This window comes from Dendrobates tinctorius, unplaced genomic scaffold (genome assembly GCF_039654945.1).
Source record: "Dendrobates tinctorius isolate UK_male_01 unplaced genomic scaffold, ASM3965494v1 ptg000117l, whole genome shotgun sequence".
In the NCBI taxonomy this organism is placed as follows: domain Eukaryota; kingdom Metazoa; phylum Chordata; class Amphibia; order Anura; family Dendrobatidae; genus Dendrobates; species Dendrobates tinctorius.
Genome location: NW_027361785.1, coordinates 2,177,599 through 2,191,583, shown reverse-complemented (window position 1 = coordinate 2,191,583; position 13,985 = coordinate 2,177,599). Strand labels below are relative to the sequence as shown.

General features: G+C 43.6%; 1 protein-coding gene across 3 annotated transcripts in view; it reads left to right on the top strand.

The window, feature by feature from the left end:
• Nucleotides 1–13,985, top strand: part of UXS1 (UDP-glucuronate decarboxylase 1) — a 102,828-nt gene that overhangs the window by 62,218 nt on the left and 26,625 nt on the right. For all 3 annotated transcript variants that reach the window (XM_073590480.1, XM_073590482.1, XM_073590481.1), the window contains exons 7-8: nt 2,891–2,995; nt 13,884–13,943. In XM_073590480.1, coding sequence (XP_073446581.1) covers nt 2,891–2,995; nt 13,884–13,943 — 165 coding nt within the window. The remainder of the gene's footprint in view (nt 1–2,890; nt 2,996–13,883; nt 13,944–13,985) is intronic.

Here is a 13,985-nt window from a genome sequence, read left to right as displayed (position 1 = left end):
CATTTTTGGTGCAGCGCATGTTCGCTGCATCCAAAGCGCTACCGACTATTGAACACCGGTAAGGCTGGTTTCACATTTTGAGGTTGAGTCCGCAGCGTTTGATGCGCATACATCCACATGCATCCTGCGTACCTATCTTTAACATGTGGTATGCAGTGACATGCGTTCGGGTACGGTTGTGTCGTTTCGCGGTATGCGGCGGGGCACGGCAAACGCATCTTGTGGCATTTTTGGCGTCGCCAAATATCCGCAGTCATCCATGCGGATGACGTGCGTAAAAAAAACTGCATTACTTACTATGGTAATGCAAGCGTATGCAAGAAATTACATAAGGCACGCCCATTGGGCACGATTTGGGTTAGCGTTTTCGCATGCGGTTGCGGACGATACGCTGCGCACTCAACCGCAATTGTGAACCTAGCCTTAATCCGCATGTGTTCACTGAACCCTGCTGACTCACCGCATTCAATACTATATATCGGTGAAATTTCTCTTCCAGAGACTCTCCTCTCCAAGAGACATTAAAGCAGCAGCAGCCTTGCTTGTATTTGTTTCACTAGATGGAATGAAAGTGTGGTATTGCAGAGTTCCTGTAACCGATGTCTTAAACTTTTCCTTGGTAGTCCTGGTTCGAACAGAACATGAATCGGATGTTGGGAATATTTTTCTTACTCCACTTGAAAAGTAGTGTTAACATTTGGTGTGGCTATGGCTTCTGGAGGCTAGCTCGAGCTGCAGAACGTTTCATGGTGCCTCCTAAGCCTAAAGTGCCATTCAGCTACCACTCCAAAATCTTTCTTGTGATAGCCTACATTTCTAAAGTCTCTCCTGTTTGTTTACTGTGCAGTAGGGCCATCTGAGAAGTAGTAGACCTTGCCTAAACTCTTTAGGATGTCAGTTCTTATCACCGAAATGTGTGTGTGTGTGTGTGTATATATATTATATAATTTTTTTTTTTTTTTTTTAACGAACAGCTGTAGAATCGTGAATTAAGCAGTCAGATATCATAACCACACTTTTTTTGTATTTTATATTGGACTGTGCTTCATCCTGAACAACAAAGGAATTATTCTCTGAAAAATATAAGCTGGTGACTCTTCATTTCAGAGTGGCCCCTGATGATACTTAGTTTTAGGGCGGAAATGGGAATGACAGCTGTTTCGGCAAGCTGGTGACTATTTGTTTCCCATCATGCACTGGGGATTCTCAAATGAATTGTCATAGGAAGTAGGTAATATAAAGAGGAGCCCTTAAGTTGCAGTACAGAGTGAATAGTAGGGAATTTTGTCATGACTCTAAAAACTAATAACAATTTGACAGGGTTAGTCTGAAAAACTAAAAATATCAGCTGGTCGCAAATACATTCTACAAAGTCTTCTGCACATTCAGAAACAGTGTAAAAGATATCCACTGTTCTAAAAGTTATACTAATCTACCACAGCCTCTTCGAAATGATTTCATATTTTTGTTGGAGAACCATTACTGGAGAACTTTTTTTTTTTTTTTTTTTTTTTTTGCAGACCTATAGGTAACAGTTTGAAAGTTTGAACTCTTCTCTGAACACATTATTTGAGACAGTGTACTCTGGCAAGTCCAACCTTGGTAATTCCAATCTGAATATATTTCAGCGTGCCTCCTTCAATCATAGGCTTGGTGTTCTGTTGTGCTGTACATACGCATACTGAGTGTGCACCACTACCACCGGCCAGGACACAATTCTTGGGCTGCAGATCAGCAAATTTTAAAAATCCTATTTTGGCTAAAGTTGAATTTAAAAAAAAAAAAAAATAAAATAAAAAATCATGGGTCTTTCAAATTTGCGAGAACTAGCCTCTTTTGGACATGAGTTTTCTTACCGTTAGCCTTCATCGAGACACAATCTTTCTTGCCAGGTATAATTCGTCTCACTTAATCACATCACTACTCTAAAATTCTTTCACTTTATCCACTATAGATTTATTTAATGATTTGCCATGTTTAATAAAGATACTCTTGTGACATATTGGGTGAAAGCCTGTATAGTTCTGAGTGGAATGGTGTTTTTTCTGTTTCTTTTATCTTGGTTTTGGCCTAGGTTATGAGGAGAAAAGTAAAAGCATCAACACAAATTCACTTTTTTTTTCATAGTGTTTGACAAGTGTGACCAGGTTTTTACTATTGAGGCCGCCTATGCGGCATCAATAGTAAAAGATAGAATGTAAAAAAAAATAAAAAATCGGGGTATATTTACCTTCCGACGTCCCGCGCTGCATTCCCGGGCCACAGCGTTCCCAGTAATGCCTTGCGAGACCTGTGATGACGTTGGTCTCGCGTTACTATAGCGATCTCGCGAGACCACGTCATCACAGGACCTTGCCGCAAGGCATTACTGGGAACGCTGAGGCCAGGAATGCAGTGCGTGACGCTGGAAGGTAAATAAACCCCGATTTATTCTTTTTTTTTTTTTTTTTTACAGGGGTATGGTACCCAGGGCCTGGAGGACAGTCTCCTCTCCTCCACACTGTGGGTACCAACCGCACATGAGACAATTAACCTCCCGCATGGTGGGCATAGCCACATGCGGGAAGTAAGCGATTCTCATGCATTCCTATGGGTGCGGAATCGCAGCAATTCTTTGCGATTCCGCACAAAATGATCATGCTGTGATTTTTTTCCGCGATGCGATTCCGCCGTGGAAAAAAGCGCAGCATTAGCACAGCATGTGCGGAATGCCATAGGAATGCATGGGGGGTGTTCTGTACACTATTTTTAAACGTTTTCGCGCCGAAAATCGTGGCAAAAACGCTTAAAAATCACGGCGTGGGCACATAGCCTAAAATTAAAATTCTTAGTTACATGTGGTAGAACTAAAATTCACTGTTATACATATTATTTATTTTTCCCTCCACAGTGGACCAGATTTACCATTTAGCCTCTCCCGCTTCTCCTCCTAATTACATGTATAATCCAATCAAGACTTTAAAGACCAACACCATAGGAACTCTGAACATGTTGGGTGAGTGGTCATATATAGCATGCACATTAATGGAACTGCTGTCCATCTTCATTCTTTCATCCGGACAATGTTGGTGCCCTTTTTTTTTTTTTCTTTTTTTTTTTTTTTTTTTTTCCACGCCTAAATGGAATGCATCATTTTAAAAAGTGGATTAAAACTAGTTCGCGTTCTTAAGGGAACCTGTTGTATTATGCATCCAGTCTGATCAATAGAAGAGGAGCAGATGTGGTTTTGTGGGTAAAGATTCAGTATAAGGGCTCATACTCACTGGTGCGAAAATCGGATTGCACTCTGACCAATGTTAGACAATGTGTGACATCTCATTTGCGATTTATTTATTTATTTTTTTTCTCAGCCAAAATCGGACTGAGAAAAAAATCGTATGATGGGTATAATGGGCATGGGACTATGGGATGGAGAATATCTATGATGGGTATATGGGCATGGGACTATGGGATGGAGGATGTGTGATGGGTATATGGGCACTCGACTATGGGATGGCGAATATGTATGATGGGTATATGGGCATGGGACTATGGGATGGAGAATATGTATGATGGGTATATGGGCATGGGACTATGGGATGGAGAATATGTATGATGGGTATATGGGCATGGGACTATGGGATGGAGAATATGTATGATGGGTATATGGGCATGGGACTATGGGATGGAGAATATGTATGATGGGTATATGGGCATGGGACTATGGGATGGAGGATGTGTGATGGGTATATGGGCACTCGACTATGGGATGGAGGATATTTATGACGGGTATATGGGCACGTGACTATGGGATGGCGGATATGCATGATGGGTATATGGGCATGGGACTAGGAGATGAAGGATGTGTGATGGGTATATGGGCACTCTACTATGGGATGGCCAATATGTATGATGGGTATATGGACATGGGACTATGGGATGGAAGATGTGTGATGGGTATATGGGCACGGGCCTATGGGATCGTGGCTATGTATGATGGGTATATGGGCACGGGCCTATGGGATGGAGGATAATTATAATTTGCTATAACTAACCACAGTTAGTTACTATGCCCGGGCAGCGCCGGGCTCTTCAGTGTGTGTGTGTGTGTGTATATATGTATATATGTATGTGTGCATATATATATATATATATATATATATATATATATATATATATATATATATATATATATGTCAGAGACATACAATTACCGTAGTATAGTGTTGCTGTCTATAAATAATAGGGGAACCCCACAACATTTTGTTCCTTGAAATAATCATGCATTAAATAAATACATATCCCTAATTTAGAACCAACATTAGAATAATTGTATTTGTCACCAACGTGTGTGTGAGATATAGATAGATATCTATCTATGTGTGTGTATATTTTCTCTTCGCCATGACAGCACCCACTGAGAGGCGATCTGCCCCTAGGAACTGGAAACCTACAGAGAGATAAATGGGGCGGTCCCCCTCGCTCCCGCAGTTGGTTTCCTGTTCCTAGCGGGAACCCACAGAGAGAAGCTCGCAAGAGGTTTGTGCAGCGTCTGTGGGAGCGGCAGGGGCTCCAGAGCCGGAAGCAGCGTCGGCGGGGGAGATTTGATATTCAGCCTCCCCCCCCCCCCCCCCCCAAGCTGGTAATGCACGTGGAGCGGGTAATAATGTGTCTTGCTCACGATTGTGGTGCAGAAGAACGGCAGGAGCCAGCACCTAGCTCCCTCGGGGATGCGGCATTACGAGCCAAGTAGGGCTAATGTGACAGCGTGGCACACTACTATTGCATAAAAGCACTGGCCAGAGGAGCACCGGTGCGCAACAATGTCGTCCGCAAACGACCCTGTTTCGCTCCAACGAGATTTGCCAGGGGAGTCCCCCGCATGGCAGTACAAGAAGAGATGGCAACGCTAGAAGAAGTGACAGCACCAGGAGGACGGGCAGCACCAGAAGTAGCAGTGGACGCTCCAAGCAGAGCGAGTCCATGGAAAAAAAAGCAGAAGGAGAAGAAGCCAAGCCACTCCACGCCTCAGCCTGAGCCTCCACCCCCGCAGCCGGTAGGATGCTGACAAAATTCACAGGTGAGTGTTTTTTAGTCACGCTTATATAGCTGATTGTGCAATTTTTTTCTGTGTACCCTGTAGGCAAAAAGGACGGATAAGTCCAAACACAAACAGTGTGCCCGATGTTCCCAATCTCTTCCGGATAGCTACCCAAAGAGGTAATGTCAGACCTGTATTGTACAGACCCTACAGGAGTAATCTTCGGGAAGAACTGAAGATATCAGTTTGATAATAAGGCAGGAACTACAGGCCTTAGGGGGCTCTGGTTTTGGAGGTCAATCCTCCAGCAGAGGGATCACCGCATCGGGATCCAGGTCACCTTCAGAGGCTGGGGAGCTCAATTCAGAGATTTCCCAGGAGTACTTATCCTCAGAAGAAGAGGAACAGTCTTGCTTCCCCACTGACAGTATTAATAATCTTGTGAAGTCAGTGCATAATACGATGGGGCTACCAGACACTAAGCACTCCAAAACCCCCTCAGGAAATAATGTTTGCTGGAATCTCCCAGAGGAAGATTTGAGCTTTTCCAGTGATCCCAGCAATAAAGGAGCTGGAGAGGAAGGAGTGGGAAAAGCAGGGGCAAAAATGCTATCTCCCATTAACTTCCAAGCGGAGATACCCGTTTGATGAGGAATTGGCCTCTTGGACAAAAGTCCCCAAGGTGGATGCGACCGTAGCCTCCACTTCTCACCGATCTTCCTTGCCTGTGGAAGATTCGGGTATGCTGTCTGACCCCCTAGATCGCAAAGCAGATGCTCTTCTCAAGAGGTATTGGGAGGTGTGCACGGGAGCCTTCAAGCCAGCAAATATCGGCAACATGTACAGGGAAATCCATGTTGATTTGGTTAGACGAGCTGGAGGAGAAAATAAAAAGCGGAACATCTAGAGATGAGCTTTGTTCCTTGATTCCGCTTATAAGAGGTGCAGCAGCCTTTTTATCAGACGCCTCAGCTGACTCCCTCCGACTAGCTGCCAGATCGTCAGATTTGACCAACGCAGCCCAGCGGGCCCTGTGGTTGAAGGGATGGAGAGGTGATACACAGACAAAAGCCAAGCTCTGTGCTATGCCCTGTTAGGGTAAGTACGTGTTTGGTATGGTACTAGATGAGATCCTGACCAAAGCGGGAGAAGGGGAAAAAAGGATTCCCTAACCCGTATGTTCCCTTCCTCAGGAGGGCCTTCAGGAAGACCCCATTCAGCAAAAAAAGGAGTACAGACCCCAATACCGCTGGGGCAACAAGGATCCCAAACAAAAGGGTAACCTATTTGGGAAACGCACCTTCAAATCGGGACAAGTTCCGGTAACACCAATCCACCGGTAGGTGGCAGATTACTATATTTTAGCCACCAATGGGAAGTAATAACGGCTAATCCCTGGGCCATTAACATCATTACAGAGGGCCTCAGATTAGAATTCGTCCGATACCCTCCTGACTCCTTCCTATTGACTTCTCCGAAATCTCCGATTCAGCAGGAAGCATTGGTATTAGAAATTACAAGCCTCTTAGCCAAGCACGTTCTTGTGGATGTTCCAACAGAGGAAAGAGGGAAAGGATTCTACTCTCCCTTGTTCCTTGTCCCTAAGCCTGATGGATCATTTAGAACCATAACAAATTTGAAGAGGCTTAATACTTTTTTAATGCAACGATCCTTTAAGATGGAATCTATACGATCTGCGATAAAACTCTTGTTTCCTAGGTGCTACATGGCAGTCTTGGACCTCAAAGATGCCTACTATCATCTTCCAATATTCAAAGGGCATCAAAGATTTCTCCGAGTGGCAGTCATGCTAGAAGGCCGAATACAACATCTCCAGTTTACGGCAATGGCATTCGGGCTGTCCATGGTACCCCACGTATTTACCAAATTAATGCTGGAGGTGATGTCCCACTTAAGATTAAAGGATACCCTAATAGTCCCGTACCTGGACAATATACTAATAGTGGGGAATAGAAATGAGCGACTTTGCCTTTTTTAGGGTCGAGTCGGTTTTCATGAAACCCGACTTTCTCAAAAGTCGAGTCGAATGAAATCGGCCGACTATAGGGAAAAGTCGTGAAACACGAAACCCAATGTAAGTCAATGGGGAGAAAAGTCGGCAGTGAGTGGAGGACTGTAAACACATCTGGCATGAATTTTAACCCTAGAGGTGGCGAAATCTCTCCCCCTTTCTCTCCCTCTCTCTCTCTCTCTCTCCCTCTCCCTCTCGTTACGTGCAAGCATTCGGCGAAACTCGACTTTGGCGCTTGGGTCGCCGACCGCATGGCCGACTTCACACTGTGGTCGGGTTTCGTTTCATGAAACCTGACTTTGGCGAAAGTCGGCGACTTTTGAGTCTGACCGACCTGTTTCGTTCAAATCTAGTGGGGAATTCTACTTCTCAATGCAGATGTAGATTAGCTGATATTATCTCATCCTTGCAGGCACTTGGCTAGCTAGTCAACTGGGAAAAATCCAGGCTACAACCGGTCACCTGCCAGACGTTCCTGGGCCTTCATCTAGACTCAGTAAGTCTAAAATGCCTCCTACCAGAGACAAAGAAACGGGCCATAATTAATAAAGTACGGAGGGCAGTCAGTAGACCAACAATGACCCTAGGGGAAGGCATTTCCTTGTTGGGATCCTTAACATCGTGTATTCCCGCAGTTCAGTGGGCCCAATTCCATACTAGGAAGTTGCAGTGGGCTGTTTTTCAGTAGGTGGATAGATTACAGGGGCAGGTGGAAGGTAAAATGTTCCGATCATCAGAGGTGACCAGCTCCATCAGTTGGTGGCTAGTCCCGATTAATCTCTTGGGAGGGGTTCCATGGCTGATTATTCCCTCAAAGGTCACTACGGACGCTAGTCCCTTGGGGTGGGGAGCCCACCTAGATAAAGATATGATTTGGGGACTGTGGTCCGAAGCAGAGGATTCATCCAATATGAGGGAACGAAGGGCGATATATTATGCCATATCTGAATTTCTCCCACAGCTTCAAGGAACCCATGCAAGAATTCAATCAGACAACACCACCGCAGTGGCTTATCTACACCAGCAAGGAGGCACGCGATCAGGGCCGCTCATGTCTGTCGCGGAGAAAATTTTAAATATGACCGAAGTACACCTCCACTCCTTGTCGGCACTCCATATCAGTGGGGTGGACAATTCCAGAGCAGACTTTCTCACACTCCACACCCTGCATCAGGGGGAATGGGTGCTCAGCCAGCGCATCTTCAAGATGATAGCGGCCAGGTGGGGTAGACCGGAAATAGACCTGTTCGCCACAAGAGCCAACAGGCGAGTAGGAAAGTTCACTTCGCTATACAGGGCAGACAACCCAGACTTGCTCGATGCCCTACAAGCACCCTGGGAGTTCCGTCAGGCCTACGCCTTCCCTCCAATGATACTACTGCCAACGGTCATCAGAAAAATAAGGGAAGGGGCAAGGGTCATCTTAATAGCCCCCTTCTGGCCCAAGAGGATGTCGTTTTCATAGCTGAGAGCCATGTCAATCACAGACCCATGGATTCTCTCGCTACATCGGGACCTCCTGTCACAAGGACCCTGTTACCACCCTCAGGTCAAGGGGCTGAGTCTCACGGCATGGAATTTGAAAGGGAGTTATTAAGGCTAAGAGGATTCTCGGAAGTTCTAATAGACACCCTCCTACAGAGTAGGAAGGAATCCACAACAAGGATCTATACTAGCGTATGGCAGAAATTCTTAGCCTTCCATTCAGCGAAGCGTTCTAGTGAAATACCTATCCCGGCTATCTTGGAATTCCTACAAAAGGGACGGCAGTTGAATCTTTCAGTCAATACTCTAAAGGTCCAAGTGTCGGCCCTGGGGGCCTTATATAACTATGATGTGGCAGGTATCAGATGGGTGGCTAGATTTATTTCAGCTTTATCAGCGAACGAACCCTGTCCACATTCCCCGACTACCATCATGGGACCTTAAAAAAAAAAAAAAAAAAAAAAATTGCCAGTGTGAACATGCTTTTACATCATGCATGTCATTCAAGTCTACTCCAGTTCAGGTTTTTTTTTTGTTTTTTCTTCAGCATTTTTGTGTTCAGTACAAATAGGGTGTGGCCTCCTTTCTACTGAGCTGTGTAGTTCACTTAGTCCCTCTGGAGCTGGGTGTCTGTTTTGGGACCCAGAGACTCTGCCACTATTCACACTAGGTTTTAACCGTTACTGTCTTAAATGGGTACACCTTGCCGTGGTGGGACAGCTTTATACTTTTTTTGATCAAAATAGTGTTTACCAAGTACCCTATGTTGTTTAATGCACTTGCTTTTTTACTTATTTTCATTAGGGTGTATACACACATTGTTTTTTCCTTTTGGTTTTGCATCATGGGACCTTAGTCTGGTCTTGATGTCTTCACACAGGCCCCTTTCGAGCCCATACACTCGGTATCAATAAAATACGTTACATTGAAAACTGCACTACTGGTAGCTCTAATGTCAGTGAGGAGAGTGAATGATCTCCAAGCCCTGTCGGTAGATCCACCCTTCCTGTCAATAGGCCAGGACAGGCTAGTATTAAAGACGGACCTGTCCTATCTCCCTAAGAGCCACTAAATTTCACAGATCCCAAGAAATCTATCTTCCCTCCTTCTATGATAACCCCGTAACACCAGAGGAGGATAGATACCACACCTTATACGTAAAGAGAGCAGTCTTGGCCTACTTAGAGGACCAGTCCCTGGAGGCAGAGCAGGGCTCTTTTTGTCTCCTTCCAGGGTAACAAGAAGGGGTGCGGAGTTACGAGAGGCACGCTGTCCCGGTGGATCAGGGATGTGATCTCGGTGGCATATTCAGCAAAAGGAGAAGACCCACCGCAGGGTATAAGGGCACATTCTACACAAGCCATGTCCTCCTGGGCCGAAAGGGCGAATATCCTGATTGAGCTAATATGTAAGGCCGCGACCTGGTCTTCTTCTACCTTTTATAGTCACTATAGGCTAGATTTAGTCTCTTCTGATGACTTAGCATTTGGTAGATCTGTCCTTGACACGGTAGGCCCTCCCAGATGATTGTCTCTGGAAATCTCTCAGTGGGTGCTGTCGTGGCGAAGAGAAAAAAACGGATTACTTACCGGTAATACTCTTTTATAGAGCCATGACAGCACCCACTCACTTCCCTCCCGTAATATATAGTATTCATGAGGCTCTCTGGTGGTGGTGAATTTTTAATGGTATATAAATATGTAAATGTAGTGACTATAGATTAGAATTGCTTAGCAAGGAAAAATTGACTAAAACGCGTATGGTGGTTCCTCTTGTTCTCTGTAACCCTGTAGGTTTCCTGTTCCTAGGGGCGGATCCCCTCTCAGCGGGTGCAGTCGTGGCTCTATAAAAGAGTATTACCGGTAAGTAATCCGGTTTATGTTATATATATTTATTTATATATTACATATATAATATACTATGTATATAGATATAATATACACTCTATATGTATATATGTACATATAAAAAACTAAATTAGATAAAATGGTTTACTATATGTAAACCATGTCTCATATCCTGTCGGCTTTTGCAATTATTTTACAAAAGCCAACAAATGAATTAACGGCTTTTCTATCTTTCTCTCGTTTGTGTGTTTTGAAGGGTTTTTTTTTTTGTTTTTTTTTTTTTAAAATGATGTGTACAGTGTTAGTTTACAATGCTATTTTAACATGAATTTTTACATGGAGAGAACTGCTCTATGTAAAACCTCTTGTTAAAATCGCATTGCATATGGATGTCATACGCATGTCATATTTGAAAAATCACACATCGCATTACACTCGCATGACAATTGCATAGAATTGGTCCGTTTTTTTTTTTTTTCTCACAAATGGAGATGAGCCCTAACTCTTAATATATTGCTCTAAGCATAGAAATGGCAGAGGTTTAGGAGTCCAGTGGGTGGTCCTACTTGGGCTGGGTTCACATTGCGTTGCGGGCAATGAGCTAATGGCATCCGTTACATAGCGGCACTAACGCTATGTAATGGATGCGTTAATGTCGCCATTGCCTGCAATGACAGTAGCACATCCTAACATGCCAAAATCGGCATGCGTTGGCGATGATGCGTTACTTCATGACGCACCCTCGAATGCGGTCTGCTGCGTTTGGGGGTGCGTCGGGTCTAGCGCACAGCAGACGGATGTGTTCGCTGTCCATAGACCTGTATGGGCTAATGCATGGTGTAACAAGCTGCTACCATGCGTTAGCACTATGGTCACAAATTATGTAAAAAAGTGACATCTGCGTTAGAGCATCAGTTTAACGGATCCGATAAACGGATGCCCCTAACGCAATGTGAACCTAGCCTTACTGACTGACCACGAACTGTTTGCACTGCTCTAGGGAAGGCTGTAATTGGGCCTCACTTGACTTGTAAGCATAAAAAGAACAGAGGTTCTGAGCAATAAATTATAAGTTACACACTAAATTCTTTCCCACTGATGTATCAATTTGCTCCACTACCCATGATCTACAAAATTCTGCTGCAGATCGGACGGCATTTTCAGCTTAACAGGTTCCTTTTTTCAAACGAGAACTGCCTTTGAACAGCTAATGTTGCTGCAGGGAAAATGGAAAGTTGGACAGAAAATGAGGCGAAATGAGTCAGCATAAATTACATAAATTTTTTTTCGCCCCGTTTCTTTTTTTTTTTTATATAGATTAACCACTAAACGTAATTAACATTTTTGTTCTGTAGCAATAACTTCAGAGGGAAATTTTATTCTCACACAGGATTACAAAGCAAGATAATGCATCGCTTATGAAGCTGATGGCCGCCTATGACACATTCTGTGTTATCGGAGTCTATTATCATATATCAAGATGAGAGCATAAAAAATCTACAATCAAAACGGGCTAGAAAAAAAATGTTTTGTTATTTGGTTTGAAAGTAGTGGAAAAAAAAATGCAAGAGTAAAACTCTTGTTCATTGATTAATTGCATATTTTATGCTGCCTAAAATGCAATCCTGCTGGGCACATGTGTCTGTGACATACACTTGGTCAAAATTGTTGGTACCCCTCATTTAATGACAGAAAAACCCACAGTGGTCACAGAAATAACTTGAATCTGACAAAAGTAATAATAAATCAAAAATCTATGAAAATGAACAAATGAACGTCAGACATTGCTTTTCAACCATGCTTCCACAGAATTTTTTTTAAAAATAAAACTCATGAAATAGGCCTGGACAGAAATGAAGGTCCCCCTGAAAATGTGACAAAAGGGACCTGTTAAATCAAGGTGTGTCCACTAATTAGCATCACAGGTGTCTACAATCTTGGAATCAGTGAGTGGGCCTGTATAGAGGGCTACAGATACTCACTGTCCTGTTTGGTGACATGGTGTGTATCACACTCGACATGGACCAGAGGAAGCGAAGGAAATAGTTGTCTCAGGAGAATAGAAAGAAAATTATAGACCAACATGTTAAAGGTAAAAGTTATAAGACCATCTCCAAGCAGCTTGATGTTCCTGTGACTACAGTTGCACATATTAAGAAATTTAAGCTCTATGGGACTGTAGCCAACCTCTCTGGACGTGGCTGCAGGAGGAAAGTTGATGACAATTCAAAGAAATGGTTAATACGAATGGCAAGAAAAGAGCCCAGAAAAACTTCTAAACAGATTAAAGGTGAATTTCAATCTCAAGGAACATCAGTGTCAGATCGCGCCATCCTTCGTTGTATGAGCCAAAGTGGACTTCATGGAAGACTACCAAGGAGGACACTATTGTTGGAAAAAAAATCATTAAAAAAGCCAGACTGGAATTTGCCAAACTACATGTTGACAAGCCACAAAGTTTCTGAGGGAGTGTCCTATGGACAGATGAGACAAAAATGGAACTTTTTGGTAAGGCACATCAGCTCTATGTTCACAGATGGAAAAATGAAGCATATCAAGAAAAGAACACGGTCCCTACTGTGAAACATGGAGGCTATGTTGTGTTCTGGGGCTACTTTGCTGCATCTAGCACAGTGTGTCTAGAATCTGTGCAGGTTACAATGAAATCTCAAGACTATCAAGGGATTCTAGAGAGAAATGTGATGCCCAGTGTCAGAAAGCTTGGTCTTAGTCGCGGGACATGGGTCTTGCAACAGGATAATGACCCAAAACACCCAGCTAAAAACACCCAAGAATGGCAAAGAGGAAAACATTGGACTATTCTGAAGTGGCCTTCTATGAGCCCTGACCTAAATCCTATTGAGCATCTTTGGAAAGAGCTGAAACATGCCGTCTGGAAAAGGCAACCTACAAACACGAGACAACTGGAGCAGTTTGCTCTTGAGGATTGGGCCAAAATGCCTGTCGAGAGGTGCAGAAGTCTCATTGACAGTTACAGGAATCGTTTGAATGCAGTGATTGCCTCAAACAGTTGTGCAACAAAATATTAAGGGTACCATCATTTCTGTCCAGGTCTATTTCATGAGTTTTATTTTTTTTTTTAAATTCTGTTGAAGCATGGTTGACTTTCATTTGTTCATTTTCATAGATTTATTACTTTTGCCAGATTGAAGATATTTGTCACCTTTGTGGGTTTTTCAATCATTAAAAGAGGGGTACCAACAATTTTGACCATGTGTAAATGGGGGCTGTAAGTGGACAATGTGATCGTTCTGCCCCCATACAGTTTGCACACAAACAATCGTTCTTCCTCACGCAGTTCAGATAGTTCTGTAAAAGGCCGGTTTGCACAGGCCATGGGGCTTGTTCTGTCTATTCGGGGTCATTTTCAGCATAGTTCTCTTCCATCTAAATCAGCCGTTAGCACAGATTGGCCTCAGCCTCTGATTCGCTGATCACAAGCCTATAACGGTAAATTAATTGTGTTCTGTCTTTTCAGGATTAGCAAAGCGTGTTGGAGCTCGACTACTACTGGCATCTACTTCAGAGGTCTATGGAGGTAAAGGACGTTACAGCTGTGTATTTAGCTTATTGCTGATGA